This window comes from Frankliniella occidentalis, unplaced genomic scaffold (assembly GCF_000697945.3).
Source record: "Frankliniella occidentalis isolate FOCC.00 unplaced genomic scaffold, Focc_3.1 Scaffold161, whole genome shotgun sequence".
Classification (NCBI taxonomy): Eukaryota; Metazoa; Arthropoda; class Insecta; order Thysanoptera; family Thripidae; genus Frankliniella; species Frankliniella occidentalis.
In genome coordinates, this window is record NW_026267287.1 from 145344 (window position 1) to 167710 (window position 22367).

The 22367-nt window shown below is 39.4% G+C and overlaps 7 protein-coding genes across 15 annotated transcripts in view; 4 read left to right on the forward strand and 3 right to left on the reverse strand.

Annotated features, from left to right (window-relative positions):
* The window catches only part of LOC127750267 (gustatory and odorant receptor 63a-like), a 13576-nt gene extending 12057 nt beyond the window's left edge, over positions 1-1519 (forward strand). Inside the window, exons 4-8 of one of the 4 annotated variants that reach the window (XM_052271426.1) lie at positions 118-372; positions 448-654; positions 969-1067; positions 1150-1215; positions 1279-1519. In XM_052271426.1, the coding sequence (XP_052127386.1) occupies positions 118-372; positions 448-654; positions 969-1067; positions 1150-1215; positions 1279-1377 (726 nt within the window). In that variant the 3' untranslated portion in view covers positions 1378-1519. Of the gene's footprint in view, positions 1-117; positions 373-447; positions 655-968; positions 1068-1143 lie in introns of all 4 variants that reach the window. The other 3 variants (XM_052271425.1, XM_052271424.1, XM_052271423.1) reach the window with 3 other exon arrangements.
* LOC113210575 (40S ribosomal protein S3a) lies at positions 1511-3382 on the reverse strand. Its single transcript, XM_026428637.2, has 5 exons — positions 3214-3382; positions 2410-2710; positions 2018-2146; positions 1782-1943; positions 1511-1683 (listed from the first exon to the last, which is right to left on the reverse strand). The coding sequence occupies exons 1-5, from the start codon at positions 3273-3275 to the stop codon at positions 1543-1545; spliced, it is 795 nt and encodes a 264-aa protein (XP_026284422.1). The 5' UTR covers positions 3276-3382; the 3' UTR covers positions 1511-1542.
* Positions 3383-3611: 229 nt separating this feature from the next.
* LOC113210571 (vacuolar protein sorting-associated protein 16 homolog) lies at positions 3612-8031 on the forward strand. Its single transcript, XM_026428630.2, has 17 exons — positions 3612-3788; positions 3882-4065; positions 4152-4277; positions 4367-4511; positions 4599-4720; positions 4819-4994; positions 5080-5326; positions 5476-5601; positions 5687-5814; positions 5930-6074; positions 6157-6291; positions 6391-6552; positions 6644-6793; positions 6870-7117; positions 7200-7296; positions 7395-7498; positions 7585-8031. The coding sequence occupies exons 1-17, from the start codon at positions 3733-3735 to the stop codon at positions 7727-7729; spliced, it is 2496 nt and encodes an 831-aa protein (XP_026284415.1). The 5' UTR covers positions 3612-3732; the 3' UTR covers positions 7730-8031.
* LOC113210574 (zinc finger X-linked protein ZXDA) lies at positions 8026-13667 on the reverse strand. Its single transcript, XM_026428636.2, has 6 exons — positions 13384-13667; positions 12332-12568; positions 12146-12251; positions 11932-12072; positions 11592-11856; positions 8026-11500 (listed from the first exon to the last, which is right to left on the reverse strand). Exons 1-6 carry the CDS (start codon positions 13484-13486, stop codon positions 11060-11062), a joined length of 1293 nt encoding a protein of 430 aa, XP_026284421.1. The 5' UTR covers positions 13487-13667; the 3' UTR covers positions 8026-11059.
* A 76-nt stretch (positions 13668-13743) lies between these two features.
* Positions 13744-16180, forward strand: LOC113210576 (ATP synthase lipid-binding protein, mitochondrial). Of its 3 annotated transcripts, none has more exons than XM_026428639.2 (4): positions 13744-13891; positions 15000-15070; positions 15149-15350; positions 15423-16180. In XM_026428639.2, exons 2-4 carry the CDS (start codon positions 15029-15031, stop codon positions 15584-15586), a joined length of 408 nt encoding a protein of 135 aa, XP_026284424.1. In that variant the 5' UTR covers positions 13744-13891; positions 15000-15028; the 3' UTR covers positions 15587-16180. The 3 variants fall into 3 exon arrangements, with proteins under 3 accessions (XP_026284424.1, XP_026284423.1, XP_026284425.1); XM_026428638.2 differs by having other exon boundaries at positions 13767-13915; XM_026428640.2 differs by having other exon boundaries at positions 13872-13972.
* A 389-nt stretch (positions 16181-16569) lies between these two features.
* LOC113210573 (target of rapamycin complex 2 subunit MAPKAP1) lies at positions 16570-21061 on the forward strand. 3 transcript variants are annotated; one of them, XM_026428634.2, is made up of 11 exons: positions 16570-16916; positions 17451-17591; positions 17687-17815; positions 17898-18052; positions 18155-18324; positions 18417-18581; positions 18672-18724; positions 18818-18940; positions 19027-19180; positions 19263-19500; positions 19575-21061. In XM_026428634.2, the coding sequence occupies exons 1-10, from the start codon at positions 16844-16846 to the stop codon at positions 19492-19494; spliced, it is 1395 nt and encodes a 464-aa protein (XP_026284419.1). In that variant the 5' UTR covers positions 16570-16843; the 3' UTR covers positions 19495-19500; positions 19575-21061. The 3 variants fall into 3 exon arrangements, with proteins under 3 accessions (XP_026284419.1, XP_026284418.1, XP_026284420.1); XM_026428633.2 differs by having other exon boundaries at positions 16575-16916; positions 18414-18581; XM_026428635.2 differs by lacking the exon at positions 16570-16916 and adding an exon at positions 16937-17020 and having other exon boundaries at positions 18414-18581.
* Positions 20994-22028, reverse strand: LOC113210594 (uncharacterized). 2 transcript variants are annotated; one of them, XM_052271428.1, is made up of 5 exons: positions 21932-22028; positions 21717-21815; positions 21604-21643; positions 21439-21525; positions 20994-21347 (listed from the first exon to the last, which is right to left on the reverse strand). In XM_052271428.1, the coding sequence occupies exons 2-5, from the start codon at positions 21796-21798 to the stop codon at positions 21059-21061; spliced, it is 498 nt and encodes a 165-aa protein (XP_052127388.1). In that variant the 5' UTR covers positions 21799-21815; positions 21932-22028; the 3' UTR covers positions 20994-21058. The 2 variants fall into 2 exon arrangements, with proteins under 2 accessions (XP_052127388.1, XP_052127387.1); XM_052271427.1 differs by lacking the exon at positions 21932-22028 and having other exon boundaries at positions 21717-21925.
* Between the last annotated feature and the right edge of the window lie 339 nt (positions 22029-22367).

The window sequence follows — 22367 nt, forward strand, 5'->3', positions numbered from 1 at the left end:
CATCTCTTAAGCTGTCCATTATTGGGCATCTTGCCCTAGTTAGAATGTACCTCTAACTACTCGTCACTCCGTTGCATACTCGATTTAAACTACCGCCACCGAACTTTCCCCCGCCAGGTCAACTTCCGCGAGGTCACGGGTCACCGGCTCAGCTTTGGCGTGGCCAAGAAGGCCAGAGTGACGGCCGCACTGTGCCCCGTGGTCGGCCTGGCCTTCGTGCTCTGGTCGCACGACGCGGGCTACGTGCCGTGGAACCAGTTCCCCGTCTACGAGATGAACGCCACCTACCTGGCCATCCTGCCCGAGACCTGGGTCCTCATCGCCCTGGCGCTGGAGACGGCGGCTCAGCGGCTGCGCGCCGAGCTCGTGCAGGTCGGGACCACGACGTATAGGGACGGCGCGCACGCCGGCACGCTCACCCTCTATGTTCCGCCCGGGGCCATCCAGGTGCTCGGCGACGTCGGGGAGGCTGCGGACTCGGGGCCGCGGCGCCGGGCGCTGGCCGACCTGCGCTGGCTGTGGATGCAGCTGCAGCACCTAGTGCGCATGTGGAGCCTGACGTGGACGCCGTGCCTCGCGCATCTCATCCTCTCCTCCGTCACCGTCCTGCTCCTCTCCGTGTTCGGCATCTCCCTCCCGTTGCTACGTGGCCAGGTACAACTTTATCCGAAGGGGTTTCCTTCCGGAGGAGCGGAGAGAAGGGATGGAGGCAGAGACTCCCCTGGTATTGCTTTGGGTCCAGAGGACTCGAGTATGTAGCAGACGAAGCAGGGGCCACAGACAGCAGTCAAGTACGTTGGGTTGCCTGCTCCGACGGCGGCGCCCTGCAGAACAACTTGTTTGTTATGGAAATAATTTCAAAAGGGGTGGCCGCTTAGGGATACAAATGAAGTTTACTGGGGTTCCTCAAAGCAAGGCCGTTGTAGGCACATTAGTTTCAAGTTACTTTGTCTTTCGCACGCGACAAGGTCATTGATGATCGACTGGCTGGAATGATGACTGCAGTGGTTCACAACATTTACAACATCAACAGAGTGTGCAGTGCAGGCAGCAGAGTGCGCAGAGAGGTTTGGAAAGCTGGGTGTGTCCAATTTCTAAAGTTGACTATTTCAGTATTCTGAGTAATCCAATTCATTACTATAGGTGAAGGACGCCTTCGTAAAAGAAATGACAAGAGCCAAATTCGCGACAGCCAGTACAAACCTCTACCCAGAGGTAATTGAAAACAAATTAAAAAGTGAAAGTACTTCATCTCACTTGTGTCCACCTTTATTCCAGTTAGTTAAATTTCTGAAAGCAGTAGACATTCAGGATCCTTGTCTAGATATGGGAGGATTTACATCACTCAACAGAGCACTGGCAGTTGGGGTATGTTGATTTAACAATCTTGGTAACACTTGGTCTTTGTCTAATATGCACCCTCTATTTCAGTGTGCCTCTATCATAGTCACATATGTCGTGGTGTTGATGCAGTTCGCATATGCCAAGGGCGCAAATTAATAAAAGAGGATGGTTTTTATTTTTTATTTAATGAAACTCCATTTAAACAGCTTCTTGAACTGGGGGCTCATAACCCTCAGGACGGTCAGCCTTCGCACCAGGTTCATCTGAGCCCTTTCCACCATCACCGTGCAACTCAAGCAGCTTGCTGAGTTCGAAACGGGGCTTCTTGAGGACCTTGACCTAAAACATAGCAAAGTGATACAAGGTGTAACAGCCAAGTAATTCGACTTAATACAATGGAATGGAAGTTTTAAAGGGAATAGCAGCAACTGACTCACCTTACGGATGTAGACATCATGGAGGGGGTAGATTCCCTGGCAGGCCTTTTCAATATCCTTGGCAATGGAATCGGGGAGGAGCTTGTTGACAACCTCCTTCAAGTCACTGGATGTCACATCCCTGGTGATGATTTCAACCATCTTCTTACGGATAGCTCGCACCTATTGAAAAGAGACTTCGTAAAACCTCTAGTATAGAAGGGCTTTAAAAAGAATATGCCAGGGATGTAACTAACCTGAGTGTGCTGAGCATAACAAGTTTTCCTATGTGACATCTGGTGATCTTTGTTGGTGAATCCAATGCAGAACACTCTCAGAAGATAGCCGTCAGTTGTCTTAACGTCAACATTAGCCTCAATAAGGGTCTGGAAAACAAACAATATGTGTGAGCGTACAGAAATGAAAACAGAAGGTGAATCAATTACACTTAAAATCAGAAGAAAAAAGCTTTGCTATCTTCATAGAGATCAGCGTTGGATCTGTTCTATTCATCACAGTAAATGCCATTGAAATGAAAATGCAGCTAATGTCAGAAATTGCTCGGGTATCTTCACTAAGATCAGCGTTGGATCTGTAATGATCATCATACATTGGCTGCTAGGTTGAAACTTAAGCAAGTAAAACTCACCTGCCATTTCTTCACCATACTTCTCAGCTTGTCAGTAGTCAAGTCCATGCCGTGGAAATTGGTAAGAACATTGCGACCCTGAACATCCTCAGCAATGAGGCGGAACTTGCGGAAGGACCTCTCAGCATCGTTGTCGTTCTGAAGATCAGCCAGGGACACTTCGAAGACACGGTGCTTCAGACCCTCAGAGGCAATCTTGGTACCCTGTGTCCTGTTGACCAAGGTCTTGCCGATCTGGCGGGTAGTGAACATGGACGGTGCCTTGACATCGTACCAGTCCTTCCTTGTGAAGGGGTCGACACTGCAAAGAAACAAGAGCATAGGTTAGAGCACAAATAAAGAAAATACACTCGGGGTCAGATCGAAAGATAAAACATATAATCTGGTCAGTTCGGATGATCTTCCGAGGACAGTAAATGAGCTAAGGGTTCCTGCCAGGGAGTAAAGTGAGGTAAACTATCCCAAAAAACAAGGTGCGTCCATATCCTCCCGGTGACATAACCCTACTAATACAACCCGGCACAAGCAAAACATACCAAAATCCTATCAGGAAAATCAGTTCCTACGGAATGAATTGAAGAGGGGCATGTCGTCAACACAGGCTAGATGTTCGTGTTGCACAAAATCTACCATTATAATAACCACGTCAACACATCGGCCCGTGCAGTGCCATGTCGCGAGGTGCCGTGGAGACGCACATCATCCACTATCATCTCTAATAATATGCCCATCTGGGGTACGGCAATTACAAAATACGAAAGATCGATGGGCAATTGACATTATTTAACACTATTGAACACTTACATCTTCTTCTTAACTCCCTTCTTGCCTCCTTTCGACAGGCCCTTATTTTTTCCTACAGCCATGTCTGTGTTTCAAGAATCAGGACCGAAAAGACTGTAGGCGGAAAGGTAAAAGCATACTGCAACTTCCTCTTTTCGTGTTCTCCTCTTTTAGCTTACCAACAGGAAGTACGGTGGTCGATAAACTTTGACCAGCACTCAACAATATTAGTAGTTTTATGCGAAATTTACGGATGAAACATGGTAAATACTAAAGCAAAAGAACACTGTAAAATTTTAAATCACAAAAAGTAGTATTCTTGGAGCGGAAGTAAGAAAACATTTAGAAAAATCTTGCAAAAAGGGAAAAGTAGATGTAGGAACGTATCCACTACAAAACTGCCTTTTAAAATACGTTAGTAACTGATTGTAAACAAACCACGTAATTTAAGGGGTGTTTATTTGATCATTTGATGACAGAAAACTTTATGCTAAAATTCTCGTTTGATTGGTTTCCAGACCTCTTTTTGCTCTAGTGAAAATGTCAGTCCTACTAACTGCTGACTGGTGCTCCGTGGGAAGAGATGAGTATTATCGGTACACTCCTTTATATCCCTTAATTATTAAATGTTACTTTATAACCATAGTTTTGACAGGTAGTTAGCACCTATGATATTTCTTTGTTGACAGCAAATTTGAAGTCTACAAATGGGAGGATAGCTTTAGCATGGAAAATGTAATCATGACATCATGCTCTTATGGTGGACCATTTGCTGTACGTCGAGACCCCAAGAAACTTGTCCAAGTTCAAGGCAGCGGAAAGCCCAGTGTAGCAATTTACACTGCTGCTGGTGCTTTTGTCTCCTCTATCTTGGTGTGTGAGCAGACTCTACTTTTATGTTATACTCAGCATAAATTTCCTGATTGTGTGAATGCTACAATAACTGTCTATCTGTTCAGTTAACAAAATCTGTTATCGAAGTTGGATGGTCCACTACTGAGGACCTACTCTGCATTGAAGATGATGGGTCTGTTTTGAGATATGACATTTTTGGCAACCACCAACACACATTTTCCATGTGTGATGTAAGTTATTTGTACAGAATCTCTCTTCTGTTCTTGTGCTTGGTAATTTGTTAATTTTTTTGGCTGTACCATTGTTGTTTAATGTCCAGGAAGCAAGAGTCACAAAAGTAATAGAAGCCAAGGTGTTTACCTGTGCTGGTGGAACTGGTGTAGCAATATTAACGTCATCCTATAGATTTTTTCTTGTGAATAGTGTCAAAGAACCAAAAACTCGACCAATGCCTGAAATTCCAGGTAACATTTACTGGCTAATACTTTTAATCTAATGTAACTTTGTGAAGGTTTTTCCAACTATGTAATGTAAAATTTTATTTGATCAAGGACTTAATGCACCCCCCAGCAGTTGGGGAGTTATTGTTGAAGATAGGCAGACAAAAATTTTGGTTGCCAAAGAAAGAGAGCTTTATTTGTTATCACACAATGATAGCCGTCCTGTGCCTGTTGTATGTATTTTTTGTTTCATATTATTGTGTGGTCCCAAAAGTTCAGTAGAGTATCTAGTTTTCATAGTATTGATTCATTTTTGTTCCAATATAATCAGGTATTGGAATTTTCTGATCGATTGAGTTCTGTTGTTGAAATGGCAGTTTCCGTGGACAATCGTCAGATTGGTCTCTTTACTGACAAAGGTAGATTGTGGATTGGTTCATCTGACTTACGGTCGAAGTATTGTGAAATTGACACATCCCATGCTTATAGACCACTGCAACTAGCATGGTATGTAGCTAAATAATTTGCAATCAATGTCATTGTCCTATAATATATCCTGTTTTGATAGTCATCACTGTGGGAAAATGTACAGGTGTGGCTCTGATGGAGTTCTTGGTGTCTGGGATGGAACTCTTCTCCTTGTTACAAAAAATGGTGATACACTGACATACCCATGTGACTCAAAAGTGCATGTGGTGGCAGAAATTGATTGTGCACGTGTTATTTCGAGCTCTTCTCATGAGATTTTGCAGTCGGTTCCATCAGTAGTTCAAAAGATCCTGCGAATCAATAGTGTTGACCCAGGTTTATATCTTCTGGAGGCATCACGGCAGTTTCAGGTCAGCTATTTTATCAACTTTATCAGCCCAGTTTCAGTTTTAACAGAGTCAGTGTGACAGGAACTTAAAAGGGTTAGAACTGTGTTCATGTTGAATTGAATGCTTTAAATTTAAAGCATCTGATGTCTGTATTACATTTTCTTTTGTAGCGCCGAAATCACACCGCGGATGAATATATTCGTCTTGTTAAAGACAATTTGCCATTGGCTGTTGAAAATTGTATCGAAGCTGCTGGATATGAATTTTCACATGACAATCAAAAGATGTTCATAAGGGTGCGTGCCTTTGCTTTATTTACCTTTAACCATCACACATCGGAACTACTTTACTGGAATCTTTATATGTTCTGTCAATTTTTAGGCTGCTCAGTTCGGGAAAGGTTTTGTTCCTGATTTAGATCCAGAAAATTATGTTAGGATGTGCCGTGTTCTTCGTGTTCTGAATGCTGTCCGTGATCACAAAGTCAGTCTTCCTATCACCAATACACAGTATCCTTTTATCTCTAGGTTGTGGTTTTCCTTTAAAATTTTCCTTTTTAATTAAACAAAAGTGTTCTTTAAAATGAATATAAATTATGTGTGCAACCTTGACCTCAATCCTCAGGCTAAGGAAAATGAATATTGTTGGATTACTTGAAAGACTTATTCGCAGAAGACATTACTATATGGCAATTCAAATTTGCAAACATTTAAAACTGCCACCTGCTGAAGGTTCAAGCCGTATATTAGCAGAATGGGCTTTCTATAAGGTATGCGCGACAATTAATTTGATAAAGGTTTGATTCTTTTGTCTTTCTGAATTTGTGTTACACAAGTTTTATATGTGTGCAGGTTGCACAAGCAAAACAGGACCGAGAACAAGTAGCAAGAGAAATTGCAAGCAAACTTGGTAAAGCTCCTGGAATTTCCTACAAAGACATTGCTCTGAGAGCTAATAATTGTGGCCACAAACATCTGGCTATTCGGGTTTGTACAGTATTTAAAAACTATTGATGTTACAAATAATGTTCCGGATTGCAATTTGTAAAACATTATGTCATTCACAGACTGTTCTTGTTGTTGCAGTTGATGGACTATGAACCTCGAGCCAGAGAACAAGTCCCCTTGCTCCTTGATCTAGGAGAGGAGGTTCCTGCCTTACTGAAAGCTATGGAAAGTGGAGACACTGATTTAATATATTCAGTGCTTCTTAGAATGCATGCTAAGATGCCACTGGCCGATTTTTATGTATGTTCCTCATGCCCATGCCCTACCACAATCTGTCTTTTTAAATCCTTGACTATCATAAAAACTGATTGTTATTCTTCTCCAATTACAGCTGAAAATTCGGAACTACCCATTGGCTCAGTCCCTTTACATCAAATACAGTTATGAGAACAATAACAAAGAACTTCATGATATTCATGACCAAGAATCAAATTATAATGCGCAAGCTGCTCTCCATCTCAAGGATGCCTATCTACCTAAGGTATGCTTTGGCCTATTTCCTACATAATGATTTTCTTAAGAATCTAGTTCACTGCAATTTGTATCTAATAAAACAGAATTCTGGGACTCGAGAGGCATCATTAGCAGCAGCACGTCAGAGCTATAAAAATGCTAGAAATGATTTTCTGGCAGGTGCTTGTGATGAGCAACTTCGACTTCTAAAGATTCAAAGGACTTTAGAAGATAAATTTGGCAGGGAATTTTTTGGACAGTCACTTCATGATACAGTTGAAATACTTCTGACTTTGAAAGAGGTGAAAGTTGCTGAAAGTTTACGCAATGAGTTTAAAATTCCTGATCGTAGGTAAATTGACTTCATATAAGATCTGATACACTTTTCCTCAGCAGTGGAGTATTGTGTATACTGATTTATCATTTTCCTGAAGGTATTGGTGGTTACGCATATTAGCCCATGCCCGCAACGGAGAGTGGAAACAGCTTGAAAACTTTTCCAAAGAGAAGAAGTCTCCAATTGGATATGAGGTATAGTAAAATTATTAATGTTAACACTGAGACAATGTCCTTATTGTGTCACATGGTTTTTAAAGTTATTATACATTCTGATTTTAAAACACACACAGCCTTTTGTTGATGTCTGCTTTGAACGAAATGAAAGAGAAGAAGCACAGAAGTATATGAGCAGAGTGCGAGATGATCTAAAAGTGAAATACTATGTAAAGATTGGGTGAGTGACCTCCAAGAATTTGCAAGAAATAATATAACATTTCATCACAATGCACTTGCATAATTTTTTTATTCTTTTACCTCCAGAATGTTGAAACAGGCTGCTCAGACTGCTTTTGACCAGAAAGATACCCAAGCTCTTATTGCCGTCCAATCAAAGTGTGGGTCCGCAGAACAGAATGTCATTGAACAAATTAACACATTCCTCACTCAATTAAGCAGTAGAAAATAGGAGAGAAAGTGAGAAATGTGATTCCACATCCACTATCAATTGGCTAGTCAAACTATGATACTCTGTGGGGCTAAATGCTGTATATACTGGCAGGTTCATCCTCTGGATGATTTTGCAATTTTGTTATTATTTGTGATATCTTATCCTACTATTGTGTGTTTAATCAAGAATCTTATTTTGTGTATATTTGTTGTATTCTCCTGTGATATTTTACTTATTTTTACCATGGCTGTAGCAAAAGTAACATAGGCAGAGAAAAGTACTAAAACCATGTCATGAATTAAAATTTGTAAAAGAATGTTTATCATCTCACTTTATTTGTGGCACTGTTCTTTACAAAGCTGATGTGATTACACAGTAGGACATACAGCTATTAGCATTTCAACACAAAGGAAACTAAAAATACGAACCAATGTTCAATCCAATTTTTAAAGTTTGGCACTCATTGTAAGAGTGCTTCAGTCATCTCATCAGTCAACAGCACAGAACATTTCTTGACAAAACGAAAAAAGAATGTTGTGCTGGGATTGCAGCACTTCATAAAATTTGTTTGTGCTGCTAAGTTCTCCTAAAATTCAACTGAAAATTTACTGTAAATTTTACAAACAGTTTGAGTGTGCCAAAAATGAGTCCAGCTAGAAGCTCAATTAAGTGAAACAATTGAGATAAAGTTTAGGACAAGGTAAACTCACTCTGAGCGAAAGTAACAAAGTTCTTGTTTCATGCGCTGTTGTAAAACATTTAGGATCTGCTACTTGTAGCGCAACTGATTGCTGCTCAGTTAAGTCAGGAAACTCCCATTCACAATCTAATTTACGGTATTGTTTTCTTTTCAATAAATTTGAGGTGATTAAATCTGGTGGTGGTTCTTGCACTGCTGCTAATACTCTGCAATCAGTCATAAGAAGACAACCTTTTCATTTAGGAATGTCTGGCTTTTCTGAGCAGCAAGTTAATTTTCTCATCAAAAAGACATTGAACATTAAAAACAAAACACAAATTAACTGCTTTGCAGATTCAAACAAACGAGGAAAATAAAATAAATGGAGGTAAATGTAATTCATTACCATATCACAAATTCCACAAAGACCAAAACTCAACCGATTGGAAAAATTTTATGGCCAAACGTTTGACTTCTCCAATCTGATTTCCTCAATAAGCAACATGATGTTTCAAATTCAACCACATAACATCAAATGTAAATTATTCAAAGTTTTCCTATTTTTAGGGAGAGGAATAGACAAGGCATATGAAGCCAGGAATATTCACTGTTGTTGTTGTTGATTTTTTTGAGTTATACTCAATAAAGATGAATAGTAGTAGTTTGCTTGCATATTCATTACAACACTTATAGAGAAATACTTCTCAAGACCTGGATATTCTAATTATATGTGAATACACACAGTAAAACTATCACAGATTACAAATAAAAGCACACAAACTATGTTCATTTCAAATTATTTTTCACTAGAGCACTTGCTAAGGATGATCACATTTCTAACTTCAACTCAGCTAGAAATAAATCTTACGCTGTTGCCACAATTTCAGAGCAGGAGAAAATGAGAATTGTTGAAACTCTCATGCACACCCAATACAAGAAGTTGAAAGCATTTGGAGATGACTGATTAAACAAGCTATGTATTAAAAACTTATATGTTTTCTATGCTAAAATCATTTTTGGTTTTATGGGGGTACTTCAATTATACTTGAATGCCGATATCACTAACATCCTGCCAGATTAAATCATGCGATACCACATTCAGAACATATCCTGTCTCCAATCGCACACTGTAGAAACAATGTTTAAAAATTAAAATGTGATACAAAACTCAATAGATCTACAAGTTAGTTTACAAGAGTAGCTTCAGTATACGAGCTCACAAAATAGCAGTACATAATACACGACTTCATAGCCTCCTGAGGGAAGAAGCCTTACAATACAGGTACAGGTGCTTTACTGAAGTGCAGAGAAGTTGTCCTGAAAGTGTGGTTTTGTGTGTAAAAACTTAAATACTTCACAAGTTCAAAAATAAAAACTCCTTTTCAGAGAAAAGAAAAAAAAACAAAAAAAAAAAAAACAAATCTACACATATACAATACCTAGGATGGTATCTCCCAAGGATTCATCTCTTTGTTCAGTCTCTACAAATCAGATTGAGAAGGTTATATTCTTCACTCAAATATAGAAGAAAAGATGACTAGTAATACAATAATTCTACTTGCGTAGGTCATATAAAAGAACATTTATACAATTTTTGGGCCAAAATTTAATGTGATTAAATAATAAAAATTGCAGATGTAGAAAGGACAAAGCCAGGTTGTCTGCAATAGGCCAGAAGCATGTCAAAAGTTCTATCTTAATTAACAAAAACAGATATGTCTTATGACCAGTATACTGTTCATGGTAAAGGGAACTAAAAAGGCTTCACACTAACACCTTCCAGGTGCGACAGCAATTATGATCAGATACATTAAACACCAATGTAACAAAAAAGATGGGGGAAAAGCAACTTAACAATGATCAACGTGTAACAGTTGAAAACCAAAATCTTATTCAACAAAGAATAAGTAACTATCATATACACTAGTCTTTCAAAAAATGTAATAGCTCACCACTTGAATACTTGTGGTATTGTACCTAAAGCAACAACAAAAAGAGAAAAAAAAAAAAAACATTTCAAAGAACACTTAAATACATTTTTGGGAAGAAAAAGTCTTCCGCCATTTGTATGTTGTGCAGGTCAACAATGACTAGAACTACTCACAAGCTTCATAACACACTGAATCTGAATACAATTAACTTATATCACAAAACAACTGCAATAAAACAAATAATGACAGTCAAATCAATTTCATTAAACTAGAAGTTAAATTCTAGAGAAGGGAGAAAACAAAAGGTGTTCATTAGTTATTAATAGTATGACACTTATAAACTTGCTTGGATTTCAATCCCCTATTAATTTTTTTTTTTCCAGTTTTCTTTTCTTCAAAGGCACATAAAATTTGCATCAGATGGAAACTCCTCCTAGCTTGAAACTAATGTGTTGTAGAACAAAAGCAGCTTACTTTAGTTTCCACCTTCATAAACTGATGCTTGATACTTAAACTTATTCTCTGTATGTTTCTTCTTATGCTCAAAACAAAATTTCATTTGATAATTAAACAGGTGAATAGGTGAGATTTAACAAATTCAAGTCTCATAAGGTAGACTGCATCTCCTTGAACTGAAAGCCTTGCATAAGCATTTGACAAGATATTTCTGTTCATCAAATTAATACTTTTTAAGAAGAATGTCCTTGCTTCAAATCCTGTTATTTTTCCACTTCCACATCACTCAATACCCTCAACACTTTCTAAAGCATCCATAGTCTCGAGGCCTAGAGGAGGGGTTGTGGCAGGGCTGACTGGAGTGAGAGGTAAGGTTACCATGTGTTGTGATGGGAGAGACATGATGAGTTTTGCTGTGGTTTGGCTATCCGGTGTCAAAGGGGGTGTTTGGGGAGATGTAGCAGGAGTGAGGATGCCTGAAGTAGTTGATTCACTTACAGCAGTCACCTTGGTGAATGGTTGGGTGATGTTGATGGTATTGATAAACAGCCCACTTGATTTTGTAGATGATGCAGGTTGGCTTCTACTTATAGTATGACTAACAGACGTTGCTGAAACCTTTTTTGCTGCCAGGGCTGCAGCTAGATTGAAACTGTTTGCATCAATTACAGTCCCTTTTAACTGTGTAGCATGTTGAGCAGCTTTTGCAGATAACACAACACCCTGAAAATTAAAGAAACAATAGTAGTGGCATGTAGCTTAGAAAAGAAAGAAAAAAGATCTTTAACTGCAGGAGTAGTAATTTAAGACATACCTGCAAAGCTTTTACTGGCAATCCCAAAGCACCACTTAACGCACTTACATTGAGCCCTGAGGTTGTTACAAGCGGTTTTAAAGTAACAGTTCTCAACGGACTCAATGCAGCTGCAACCTCTCTGCTTGGAATTTGCAGTATTTCCCCCATTTGTGTTGTGATGGTTGTAAGGTTGGCCCCAGAATGATGAGTAGTTGTGTGCATTTTCAATCCTTGGGTTGTTTTGTAACTTTTGCCACAGTGACATTTAAATGCTTTTCGAATCCTTTGGAAAAAAAAAAATTAAAAATATTGGAAATCAGGTAGAACTAGATTAAATTGAGATGACACTACTACTTACTTTCCGTCATTTTTGTGCCCATTTTTAGAGTGATACTTGATGCCATTTACATTCTTGTACCTCTTTTTACATCCAGGCACAGGGCAAGCAAAGGGCTTTTCTGGCATCTGGTTAGGATTTGTTGGACTTGAAGTTATACACCTGCAGGGTGAAAATTAATTGTAGTAGTAAGGAAACTAAAGCAATACATTTAAGAGGAGTTTGAGAGGCACACCTGCTTCCATATCGGAGGATGTACTCTGAGCTGAACTCTTCTGATGTAGTCCAAGAATCATTACTGTCAGAGTCTGTCATGGCTTCATCTTCTTCAATGTCACTCCCTGAGATATTGAAGATAAATTTAGTAAAATATAGCATTAAATGGTGTGATGGAGGTTGCATTTTTTCAAACAATCAGTACCTGCAGGTGAAAAATTTCTTTGTACTAAGGTGGTAGAAAGTGTTTTATTGGTGGGTGAATGGGATGTTTTTGGTCCTTGGTTTTGACTGCTATTATTTTGTGCAATGGACTTAATTTTTGGTTTAACATCTGGAAATTCTTTGCGGGCTGCATCGGTGAAAAAGCGCAACACATAACTCAAAGGTAGACTGACTGGGTGTTGCTCTTCCTGTTTCTCAATCACCACTGGATCATCATCTGGAATAATGCAAATATAAATTCAATACCACATACAAAAAGTTTTCAATAGAAGCCTAAGACATCAAATGATTATATATTTTTTTAGTAAAGGTATTATTATTTGATGTAAAAAAAGGAAAAAAGCAGGGTGGGGTAGCATATGTTTTCACATGTGGAAAATTATTCATATATTTATTATATATTTAATAAAAATTGATTCAATAAGTGCAATGATAGGGATGTCACTTGGGCACATAGGGGCTTGCAAGTGCCATGTAGATGAATAGGGCAGCATAATTTCAAAGTCAAAATTGGACACAATTTACATTATTTGTGATGGTTCAAGATGAATTACAGGTATATTTTGTATAGTAGGTGAGTTACTTGTGGTAGATGTGAGGTAAAAACATAGGTATACAATACAAATAGCAGTGTAAATTAGGATGGGCACTGTCGGCACCGCTGGAGACCGCAATCACCTCTCTCTCTCCTCTAGGAGAGGCGAGTGGATTTAAATTTGCCGCTAGGAGGAGGGGAGGGGGTGGGGATATGTTCGGGTGTAGCAGAAGCTTTTGACGATGCATAACCTTACTACAGTGACCTTAACGAAAAAGCTACGCCAAATAAAAACAAAAGTAAACTTAAAGCTGCTCCTACAAAAAAATACCCAGCAAATGTGTTGTGAGACTATGCCTACGAGATAGTAGCGATCAAATCAAAGAAAGAAAACCGTGCAGGGCGTCGCACTCTTGGCTACGACTGTACTGGGCCAACTCAATAACTCAAACAGAGACACAAGGAAAGAGGAGAATCTGAAATCTGAGTTGAGTTACCGATGTGGGATTCTTCTATGTGCTGAATGAGATCTCCTAACCCTTGAAATATAATTCCGCAACCATCGAATTTACAGATGTTTACCATGAACACAGCCATCATCCACCACCTACAATGTCAAAGTCCCCCCTCCTCCCCCTTTCACTTCATCGACCGCTTTTAACAAAATTTTGACTTTATCACCCACGAAAGGGTTAAGAACGGTTGAGAACCGAAGGACTATGGTCTTCTCGATTTAATTTAGCTCTTCCGGCAGCGAAAATCACACAGAATCAGCTCTTTACCCGAAAACACACAATGTTGACTGACTAACGTAGTGCCTAATTTCGGCTGGTCGATAAAAGGAAGGGGTGGAACTCGTCGTATGGAAAACCCGAGCCCACCATCGCACGGAACGCCCAGTTGGAAGCTACGGTTGACTACGGTGGTGCTGAGTTTCGCTCTGCGGTCACTTGCGTTTTACACATTCCCAAGGACGGGTCGCCTCCTCCTCTCATCTGTTCTTCGGTGAGTTCGAGATTGTCTAGGAAGGTACGTTAGTTATCCGGCCCTTCGTGGAGTTTTCGAGCGCATCCGTCGTTAGATTCGGTCTGTAGTTGTAGAGTAATAATTGCGAGGGCGTTTGGTGTATGTATTTCCGTGTGTCGATCGCTGAGTTGGACTCGGGCGCCTTTTTTCACTGGTGGCTTAGCGTAGGAACCCGGTCAGCCATTTTCACCTCTAAAGTGGAAAAGTTCGTACCGGCCATTGGATTGGTTTTTATCCTAATTTGAGTTAATCCTCGAGTTATTTTCCCCCTCGTAAAATCGCAGCCCTTTGGCAACGCCCCATTCGTCCTTCAGACTGTCCTGGAGGATCGGGGCAAGTACTTCGGCCCGACTGCCGAAGGTTCATTTGGCTAAGTTTTAGGCAAAGTAGTTTCCGGTACCCCCCGTGTGTTGTCAGCTACGTTGTATTCGGGGCTTTTAAATCATTGCGGTTGGATAGAACTTTGGTTTACTTATCTAGCTCCACTTGAGCTCGGTGCAGTTAGGACACGCAGAGCTCGGGCCGAAACCTCTCGCCATCTTTACTCTTGACTACCTCAGCAAGTATTAACTGCCCTCACGTGATTTCCTTCTGCTAACGTGTTGTTGGCCTATCGTGGATTCCCCATCCAATTCTTTAAAGCTGTAGTTCAAACGTAGTCACTCAATCGATTTGCTTTAAGTCGCTGCAGATGCTCTAACCTTTTGACCTTAATGAGATGTGCAAAGTGTCATTGGTTAAAATCCATTGATAATGGACCCGAAGTGTGGTTTAGCCCTTTCGGACCGAATCACGGATCTTTTGTCAGCTTTCAAGTGTGACTATTCAACTGTCTCATTGACGAATAGGTCATTTAACTCTTTTCAGTCAAGCCCCGTGTCCTAACCTAACTTCGATGTTCACTTGTTCTTGCCTCTGCGGGGTGCCTAGGAGTCTAGCTGAAAATCAATGATGTCCAGGCTAGTGGTCAAGGTTCTTTTTAGGGTTCCACTTTATTGGGGGACACAACTTCATGTTCACAATTGAAGACCGGATTGAAAGATTTCTGCAGTGCAAATTTCATTCATTCTGTATCCTCTTTCTGCAGGTAACTTACCAATTCCACAAACAATCACCATGTTTGCCTGTGCCCGCATTGCCCCCGCTGCCAAGAGCGCCGTAAGTGCCCCTACACACTTATTTTCATGCTGTCTTCAAGGAATCTCTTTTAACAAGTGCTCTTTCTTTTTCCTACAGCTTGTCTCCAGCTCAAGGGCATACCTCCGACCCCTGGTCAGCGCAGTCAACTCTGCCAGCCAGGTCCAGACCCCTGTCATCCCCAGCCAGAGTCTGCTCCCCCTTGTCCGAAGCTTCCAGACCTCAGCAGTGTCCAACGACATTGACTCCGCCGCCAAGTTCATCGGTGCTGGTGCCGCCACTGTTGGTGTTGCTGGCTCAGGTGAGCATTCTAACTCATTGATTTAATATTACCCTTTCGCCTACCTGGATACTAATTACGTATCTGTTTCAGGTGCTGGTATTGGATCAGTCTTCGGTTCCTTGATCATCGGCTATGCCAGGAACCCCTCCCTCAAGCAGCAGCTTTTCTCTTACGCCATTCTTGGGTTCGCCCTGTCTGAGGCTATGGGGCTCTTCTGTCTTATGATGGCCTTCCTGCTTCTCTTCGCCTTCTAAGCGGATTAGTTCATATTCACATCATCTCATGCAATTTTCTTCTCGAAGGGACTTGCTGGGGTTTAATTGAGAGGTTTACCACATTAAATCAAAATTAAGGGGCTGTTTTATAAGGCATTGTTCACTCACTGCCATTTTTATGAAATTTATTGTGAACTCCACTTTGATGGATTTGTATCCTTGTTTTAACTTAAAGATGTGCTCAATCATGTTTATAACTGGGATGTAACTTCAAGAAGCAGGAGGCAACCTAAACCTTGTAAATGTGTATAAAGATCGCTGTCCCCTTGTGGTAAACCTCTCATTTGTAGCTGAAAAGTGAGCTGGGTGATGTATGGTACAAGCAATAGGACACTGTCTTGAGTAAATGCAAATCATTTTCTACCATGTACAAATTGCTGAAAATACAACAAATTCACAAAGATCTGCATTGTTCATCCTAAGCTCCTGAATATAATTGCCTTCGTGTTCAATGGGGTATTGTTTCTGTTTAGCCCCATAGAAACTAAAACTGAACATGATGCTAAACAATTCCTTGTACAACTCTAGGAGGAAATAAATCAGTGAATGTCCATTTGGGCATCTGCTCACCAAGATAGTTTTCCTAATTTACAAAGCTCTTCCTGTTACATCTTCTGATCATTGAATGACTGGCTGCTGATTAATCATTGGTCATTGACCTTAATCATGTAGGTGCGTACACATGAATAAAAACGATGATTCCAATGTGGAGCGGTTCGAAATCATGGGCTGTAACACTGTCCATGAATCGATACAAATTTTAAAACTGGCCAGTATCTCATCAATTGATCAGACCTCTTCATCTCTTAACTGAGCAATTGCCCTGTAGTATTAATTCGTGGGCATCTATGGATCGTGTAGGAGATTTGACCGAACAAAAAAAATAAACACCTTCGGGAGCCCGAAAAAAAACTTCAATGAATGAGTTTAAAACCGCGCGCTCTCCGGCTCCGGGTCGGCCTGACCCTAAACAGGGCTGCTTCATTTGAGTCATCGACCCCGCCCATTCGGCATCGCCTTGCCTCCTGAGAGATTTTGCTGCTCCGGAATTTGATTATTGTTCAATTTGAAATTCCTATCAAACAAAGAAGAAGAAATAGAGCACGTTTGTCAAAATTGAATTACATCAGTTCGTTTATGTTCGTTCGTTGTAGAACCTGCTATCGAACTCGATAACTGAAAGTCGAATGGAGGTTATGTCAGCCGGGTTTAGTATAAACAACAATTAAAACAGTTATGGCATTTTATGATAATAAACATTGGCTCATTTCTCATATAAGAAACTCCTTTGTTTCTTCTGATGATACTGGTATGTATACTACCTCTGTACTTCACTGGTCATCCTCTTTCTCGGCAGTGCGTGAAAGAAAGCTGTGTTCCTTTGGTGTCTGCTGTTCATTTCATTTGATTTCTGTAATATTCTGTGTTTTTATCGCAAAATACTCCTTTTTCAAACGTACATCTGAGACGTAACTTATCTAGAGTCACTTGGGGAAAGTCTTATGGTTCCTGGTATGGAATGTCATGGTCTTTAGTCCTTTAGAACATGGTCTGTCACTTTCCTTTGAGATTTCCTCTCTTTGTTTGTTTTTCTTTTGGCGTTTAAAAAGTAATGCGCTGTTTTATTTTCAATATTATCAGGTCAATTTATAGTTTTCAAGTTACTTACTGCCCACCCATACGTTGCCTAATACTGTGTCAATATTAATAGTGTTTACTTTACGCTGCCTGCAAGGTTCTGCCGATCCTTACTTATCTTTCTTTATTCTTGAATTGTAAATTTCTGTTCGTAGATTTTTCCTCCTAGTTTGGATGTATTAAAATTTCTTTGCTTGTTTTGCAGGTATGTGTGAAATGGTCATGCAAGGAGAAAATCTCTCAAAAAAGCTAATTTCTTCCACCAAATTTGACTGCTATCCTGGTGAAGATGATAGTGAGGATGATGATATGGATGCAATGGGTCAATCATTTGATATTCAGTCAGGTACTGATTTACTGGGCTTCTCAATGCAAATGATCTACTCATGAGTATTTCTTTATGTATGATGTAAAACTGGTAAAACTATTGCTACCTTGCAGATTTAGATTTTGGTGGACACAGAGCCAGATCTAACACAGCAGCTAGGCTAGAGAAAATGGACAGAGAGAAAAAAAGAGCAGCAAAAACTAAACATATTAAATGGGAAAGTGCTCCAGCTGCTTTGTCAAGTATGATTTATTCTTGCTTCAGTTTTCCCGAGTGTACAAAATTTAAAGATCATAATCTGTACCTATTTTATGCTTTATACAGAAAGTGAAATGGCGGAGGTTTTTCAAGAAAAAGATCTAAAAATTGAAAGCAAGCCAGAACTTAAGGCCGGCAAATCATTACTAGCCCAACAACTTGAGAAGTGTCCAAATTTACCTCAAAATCCTTTCCAAATGTTTGCCAAGTGTGATGGAAGTGTATGTATTAATTGTTTTGGGTTTTTAAATCACATTTTTGAAACTTGGCTTTCCCAAAAGTGAGAGTGTTAATCTGATGCGTTGTGCTTTTGGGATTTTTAGGCTCATGTCGGTGTTAAAGTGAAAAAGTATGGTATTTTTCTACCCTTATTGCCTGCTCCTGATTGCAACTATCCAATGACAGTAATTGTCTTAGCTGCTGCAAAGGTGCAAGACCTAATAGGACTTATTCTTTATAAATGCACTATTCAACATCCCAACCAAAAATTTAAGTCAGTTCAAATTATTGCTATTCCTTGTGCTTTTCTTTAACCACCCTGTGCAACACAAATTTTTATGTTTGGTTGTGCTTATGTTCTAGAAGTGGTGTTGAAAGCTATGCATTACACATAGCAGAAGATGATGGAGAAATTGACTGGGATTTTCCTTGTCTTGACCCACGGGAAACTGTAGGGAAATTTGGTTTTAAGTTTTTGGCCTTAGTAGAGAGCAAAGGGTCTTTGAGTTCACATTTACAGGAAGAGTTCAAGTAAGTGTTCTGCACAGTGACTGTTTCAGTAATAATGAAGTTTTCAAGTCTCATGAGTTAACAAATTGTACACATTTTCCCCACCCTCAGGGACGTTGTAGACTGTGGTCCAGTTCATGGTACATCTGGTAATAAATCAAAAGGTAATGGATAATTTGTTGTGTGTGAAAGATTATGATGCTATTACTATGTTCTCCAACAAAATACCACAAATAAATCTTTGCCTTTACTTTTAGCCCAACTTCAAGAGGCAGAATTAAGAATGAAAGACCATATGACCGCCATGGAAGCTTCATTATATCAGTCATACCAAGTTCATGTTCTACACCCACTTCGTGCCAAAACAGAAATTCATCTAGGTATTAATGATTTAGTAGTTCACTTGAGTTTATGTCTCATATTGATTAGGTATGTGGTAATTAAAAAAATATAATTATATCCTCAGGTGTATCTAGGGACAAAGTAGAAATTGACCCTGTAACTCAACAGAAAGTTAGTGCCAAATTTTGGGTTCGGCAACGTGCAGTAAGCTATGACACAGATTGTATAGTTGCATGTGATTTACTAGAAACTAAGTCCAATAACCGTGCTGTTTTTAGGTAAGCCCTGCCTTCCTTACCTTAAATAATCATAGCCATACTAACATTATTAATACTAGTAAATGTCTCTTTTTTACATCAGAATGGTTTACTATCGCTCATCAAGTCCATCGCCAGAGCTAAGTTCTGCAACACCTCATTCAATGAATTTCAAACATCATGATTTTGAAGCAGCAGAATCTGTTGCAAGAGCAGTGGTTCAGCAAATAAACCATGTATTAGAACTCCGTACAAGTGCTCGTCGGAAGGAATACTTAGCCCTGAAAGAGAGGAGAAGTCATAGGAGGAAAAGCTTTCACTTAGGACCAAGATGATAACAGGTGAAAAATTTTGTACAAGCACTTATTCAGAATGTTAGTTCCTCTATTCCTTGTTTTCTACTTTTTGTTTCCAGAAGATGAATTGGAAAGTCAAAGGTGAGCATTATGTAAGGTGGCATACCTTATGTATTTATCCCACTCAATTTGTTACCAAAGATTCAAATGGACTCCAAGAGTTATGTTGTTAATTTTTCTTGTTGTATGTTATAGTGTTATGTACTTGTTTTAAAGTGCTTCATTTGGATTACTTTTGCACTGCAGTTATTTGTTGGTTACCTGGTAATTACCAAGTGCAGTGTTCATGATTCAATAATTTGTTATTTTTTTCTACTTACCTTTTGCTTTACTTTTACTTCAAAATGTGTCTTTTTAAACACATTTTGTTTTGGTCGTATTTATTGAGAACATTTACTTTTAGGTAAAGATAATTTTCAAAGTTGAAGTGTCTTTTAATTGTTCTGGAATTTAAAAATGTTTAAAGCTCTTAAATGGCTGAAAATTATTTTATCTTACATTTTTCCTAAATGTAAAATTGCAATCTCATCAACTGTCATTGATTTCATAAAAGAATGAATCTTTCAAGGAACTGTATTCTATGTGATGTGACATTTGGATGTTGATTTGTACCTGCATGTATGAATAGAGAACGAATTTGATTAATACTTACAACTCTATTAGTGATTTGTAAAACAGTATCCTGCAAGACACTGCTTCCTTGAAAAGTTATCATATAGAATGTGATGAATGTTTCATATTACTATTTAAGTATACTACGTATGTTGTTGTATAGTTGAGGCATGAATGGTAACATTGGTTCCGCTAAGAGTTTTTGCTGATGTCAAATGGTGATTGCACTTCTGTTCATGAAGTTGTATCTTCAGAAAAGGGTCTATTAAAGCAGCTTCTATCCCTCAGCATGGTTTAGTTATCTATCTATATGAATTATCTTATGTTTTAAATACTAATCATGCCTCAACTCTATATCATCATCTGTCTGTCACATAAAGACAAAATTTTGTGGAAGGCATTTGATGATATGTCCACAGACTTGTATTTTTACTAGGGTTATTTATTTTGTAATTTGAGCCTTTCATGTAGTTATTGATTATTGAACTGTTTGTGATCTTGATTTAGCTCAGTATTAGTATTGATGATTCCCAAATGATTTTATCTGGTCAAGCCACTGTATAAAATTGTTAATTGCTCAATTGATTACAACATGTGTAAATGGATGAGTTATTGACCACTCAGTTTCTTTTGAAATTATGATTAGTCTTTTCTAATTTGAAAGGCTGAGAGCGCGCACTTTGAAACCACTGCCTTTAAACTTGAATGTGTTCATCGCATACTAGTTCATCAAAATTGTGACTTTATCAAGTTCAGGCATTGCTGGCACGCTAGCGTTGCCTTAGCTTGATCAAGCCCCAGTCACTTAACATTTCACTGCCAACAAGGTACAACGTATTAAAAGATTAATAAGACTTGCATCCGTATTTCAAATTTAACTTATTACTTTATTTTAAATTAATAGGGAACAGGAAATAAAGAGCATCATGAATTATGGGATAGTACATTGTTTTACCGGTGCTAAATCATTGTACATACAGATATTTGATGCTATTGAATTAGCACGACATTTAACCAAGAACTCAGAAGCTTTACCCTGAGAGTGTACATTTTCAATCTTAGTTTTAAGGAGGGCAACTTTCTCAAAAAGATTGTCTGAGGCTTTAGATATTTTTTCATAATCAGGCCGCTGAGCAAGAAATTCCAAGTCCTCTGGTGTGAGGTCACCTTCGACATTATCAAATGTAAGAGTTGGAGGGTGTTCCGAAACCTGTTCCAGCCTGTAAGCATATATGAACAATTGTAGACAATTACCTGTGTGATAAAAGACAACAGTTACTTCTGATTAAGTCTGACAAGTTTGATACTAACGCAGCTTCTGCTATTTTGGCTTGTTGACGTCGCTGCTTGGCGAGATCAATCCATTCTTGTGCCTCTTGTTGAGCCTCCAAAACATACCTAAACATAAAAATTAACCATTAACCATTGACTAAACATGGCACACTTAATTTAATCGGGACAAATAATTCTGCTTACTGTCTATGAGCAAATTCAGAGTTGATAATTGCTGGAGCAACTGCAAAACAAAAAGTGTGGGGTCATGCACTCATTAAAAGAGCAGGATTCTCGAGTTTTGGTGACATTCTTACCAGACGTTCGCCTCAGTATGCTTGAGCGTCGCCTTTTAACTGGAAGAAGAGAACAATCAGTAGGGTCATCGGTAGACGACATTTCGATCGGCTTACAATCTGAACGAAAAGGAAGAATGAACGACTACAACAATGATTTTACACCTAGCTCCAAGTTATGTCTCAACGCTTCTAATCGGATGACAAGTTAAAGATTTGGTTATGTTGTTATTTACAAAAATTTCAAACGACTTTGTGACAGAACAGCCAACTGCCGTCTTCAGCGTCTTCCGATCCGACCATAAGAAAGGCAAGGAGAGGAAACGGGCACATCTAAGAACATCAATTACGGGAAAATAACAAACAAATAACCATCTGATTTCAATTCAGAATCGACAAAGCTCGAGTTGACATCAGTTCAATCGTCAACGTCTGCAATATGCACAGGTTAGCGACATTTGTTTGTTTACCGTTCTTCTTCTGTTTTGGCAGCGCTGCCGCTGCGCAGTTTGAACTCCGCGCCTCTAGGGATAGTTCGGCGACGCAGCGCTGGCGTCGTGCCCGGCGGGCCTCTTCCTTGTGCACTGTGACTCGGGCTGGACTCGCGCGCGCTGGCGCTCTGTCAGTCACAGCCGCTCAGTCCAGTCGGTAGTCGGTGTTGGTGCCGTCCCG

Excerpts from the sequence above, each read along its gene's own strand:
- LOC113210575 (XM_026428637.2), bottom strand. The coding sequence starts at position 3,275 with ATGGCTGTAGGAAAAAATAAGGGCCTGTCGAAAGGAGGCAAGAAGGGA. Across the intron at positions 1,944-2,017 it reads GTTATGCTCAGCACACTCAG|GTGCGAGCTATCCGTAAGAA; the intron begins GTTAGTTACATC and ends TCTTTTCAATAG. Across the intron at positions 1,684-1,781 it reads ATGATGTCTACATCCGTAAG|GTCAAGGTCCTCAAGAAGCC; the intron begins GTGAGTCAGTTG and ends GCTATGTTTTAG.
- LOC113210571 (XM_026428630.2), top strand. The coding sequence starts at position 3,733 with ATGTCAGTCCTACTAACTGCTGACTGGTGCTCCGTGGGAAGAGATGAG. Across the intron at positions 4,721-4,818 it reads ATAGCCGTCCTGTGCCTGTT|GTATTGGAATTTTCTGATCG; the intron begins GTATGTATTTTT and ends CAATATAATCAG. Across the intron at positions 5,602-5,686 it reads ATCAAAAGATGTTCATAAGG|GCTGCTCAGTTCGGGAAAGG; the intron begins GTGCGTGCCTTT and ends GTCAATTTTTAG.
- LOC113210574 (XM_026428636.2), bottom strand. The coding sequence starts at position 13,486 with ATGATGGCTGTGTTCATGGTAAACATCTGTAAATTCGATGGTTGCGGA. Across the intron at positions 11,857-11,931 it reads GGGCACAAAAATGACGGAAA|GATTCGAAAAGCATTTAAAT; the intron begins GTAAGTAGTAGT and ends TTTTTTCCAAAG. Across the intron at positions 11,501-11,591 it reads TGCCAGTAAAAGCTTTGCAG|GGTGTTGTGTTATCTGCAAA; the intron begins GTATGTCTTAAA and ends TTTAATTTTCAG.
- LOC113210576 (XM_026428639.2), top strand. The coding sequence starts at position 15,029 with ATGTTTGCCTGTGCCCGCATTGCCCCCGCTGCCAAGAGCGCC. Across the intron at positions 15,071-15,148 it reads CCCCCGCTGCCAAGAGCGCC|CTTGTCTCCAGCTCAAGGGC; the intron begins GTAAGTGCCCCT and ends TTTTTCCTACAG. Across the intron at positions 15,351-15,422 it reads TGTTGGTGTTGCTGGCTCAG|GTGCTGGTATTGGATCAGTC; the intron begins GTGAGCATTCTA and ends TATCTGTTTCAG.
- LOC113210573 (XM_026428633.2), top strand. The coding sequence starts at position 16,844 with ATGGCATTTTATGATAATAAACATTGGCTCATTTCTCATATAAGAAAC. Across the intron at positions 18,582-18,671 it reads CATTTACAGGAAGAGTTCAA|GGACGTTGTAGACTGTGGTC; the intron begins GTAAGTGTTCTG and ends CCCCACCCTCAG. Across the intron at positions 18,941-19,026 it reads CAAAACAGAAATTCATCTAG|GTGTATCTAGGGACAAAGTA; the intron begins GTATTAATGATT and ends TTATATCCTCAG.
- LOC113210594 (XM_052271428.1), bottom strand. The coding sequence starts at position 21,798 with ATGTCGTCTACCGATGACCCTACTGATTGTTCTCTTCTTCCAGTTAAA. Across the intron at positions 21,644-21,716 it reads CATACTGAGGCGAACGTCTG|TTGCTCCAGCAATTATCAAC; the intron begins GTAAGAATGTCA and ends TTTGTTTTGCAG. Across the intron at positions 21,526-21,603 it reads TCTGAATTTGCTCATAGACA|GTATGTTTTGGAGGCTCAAC; the intron begins GTAAGCAGAATT and ends TTTTATGTTTAG.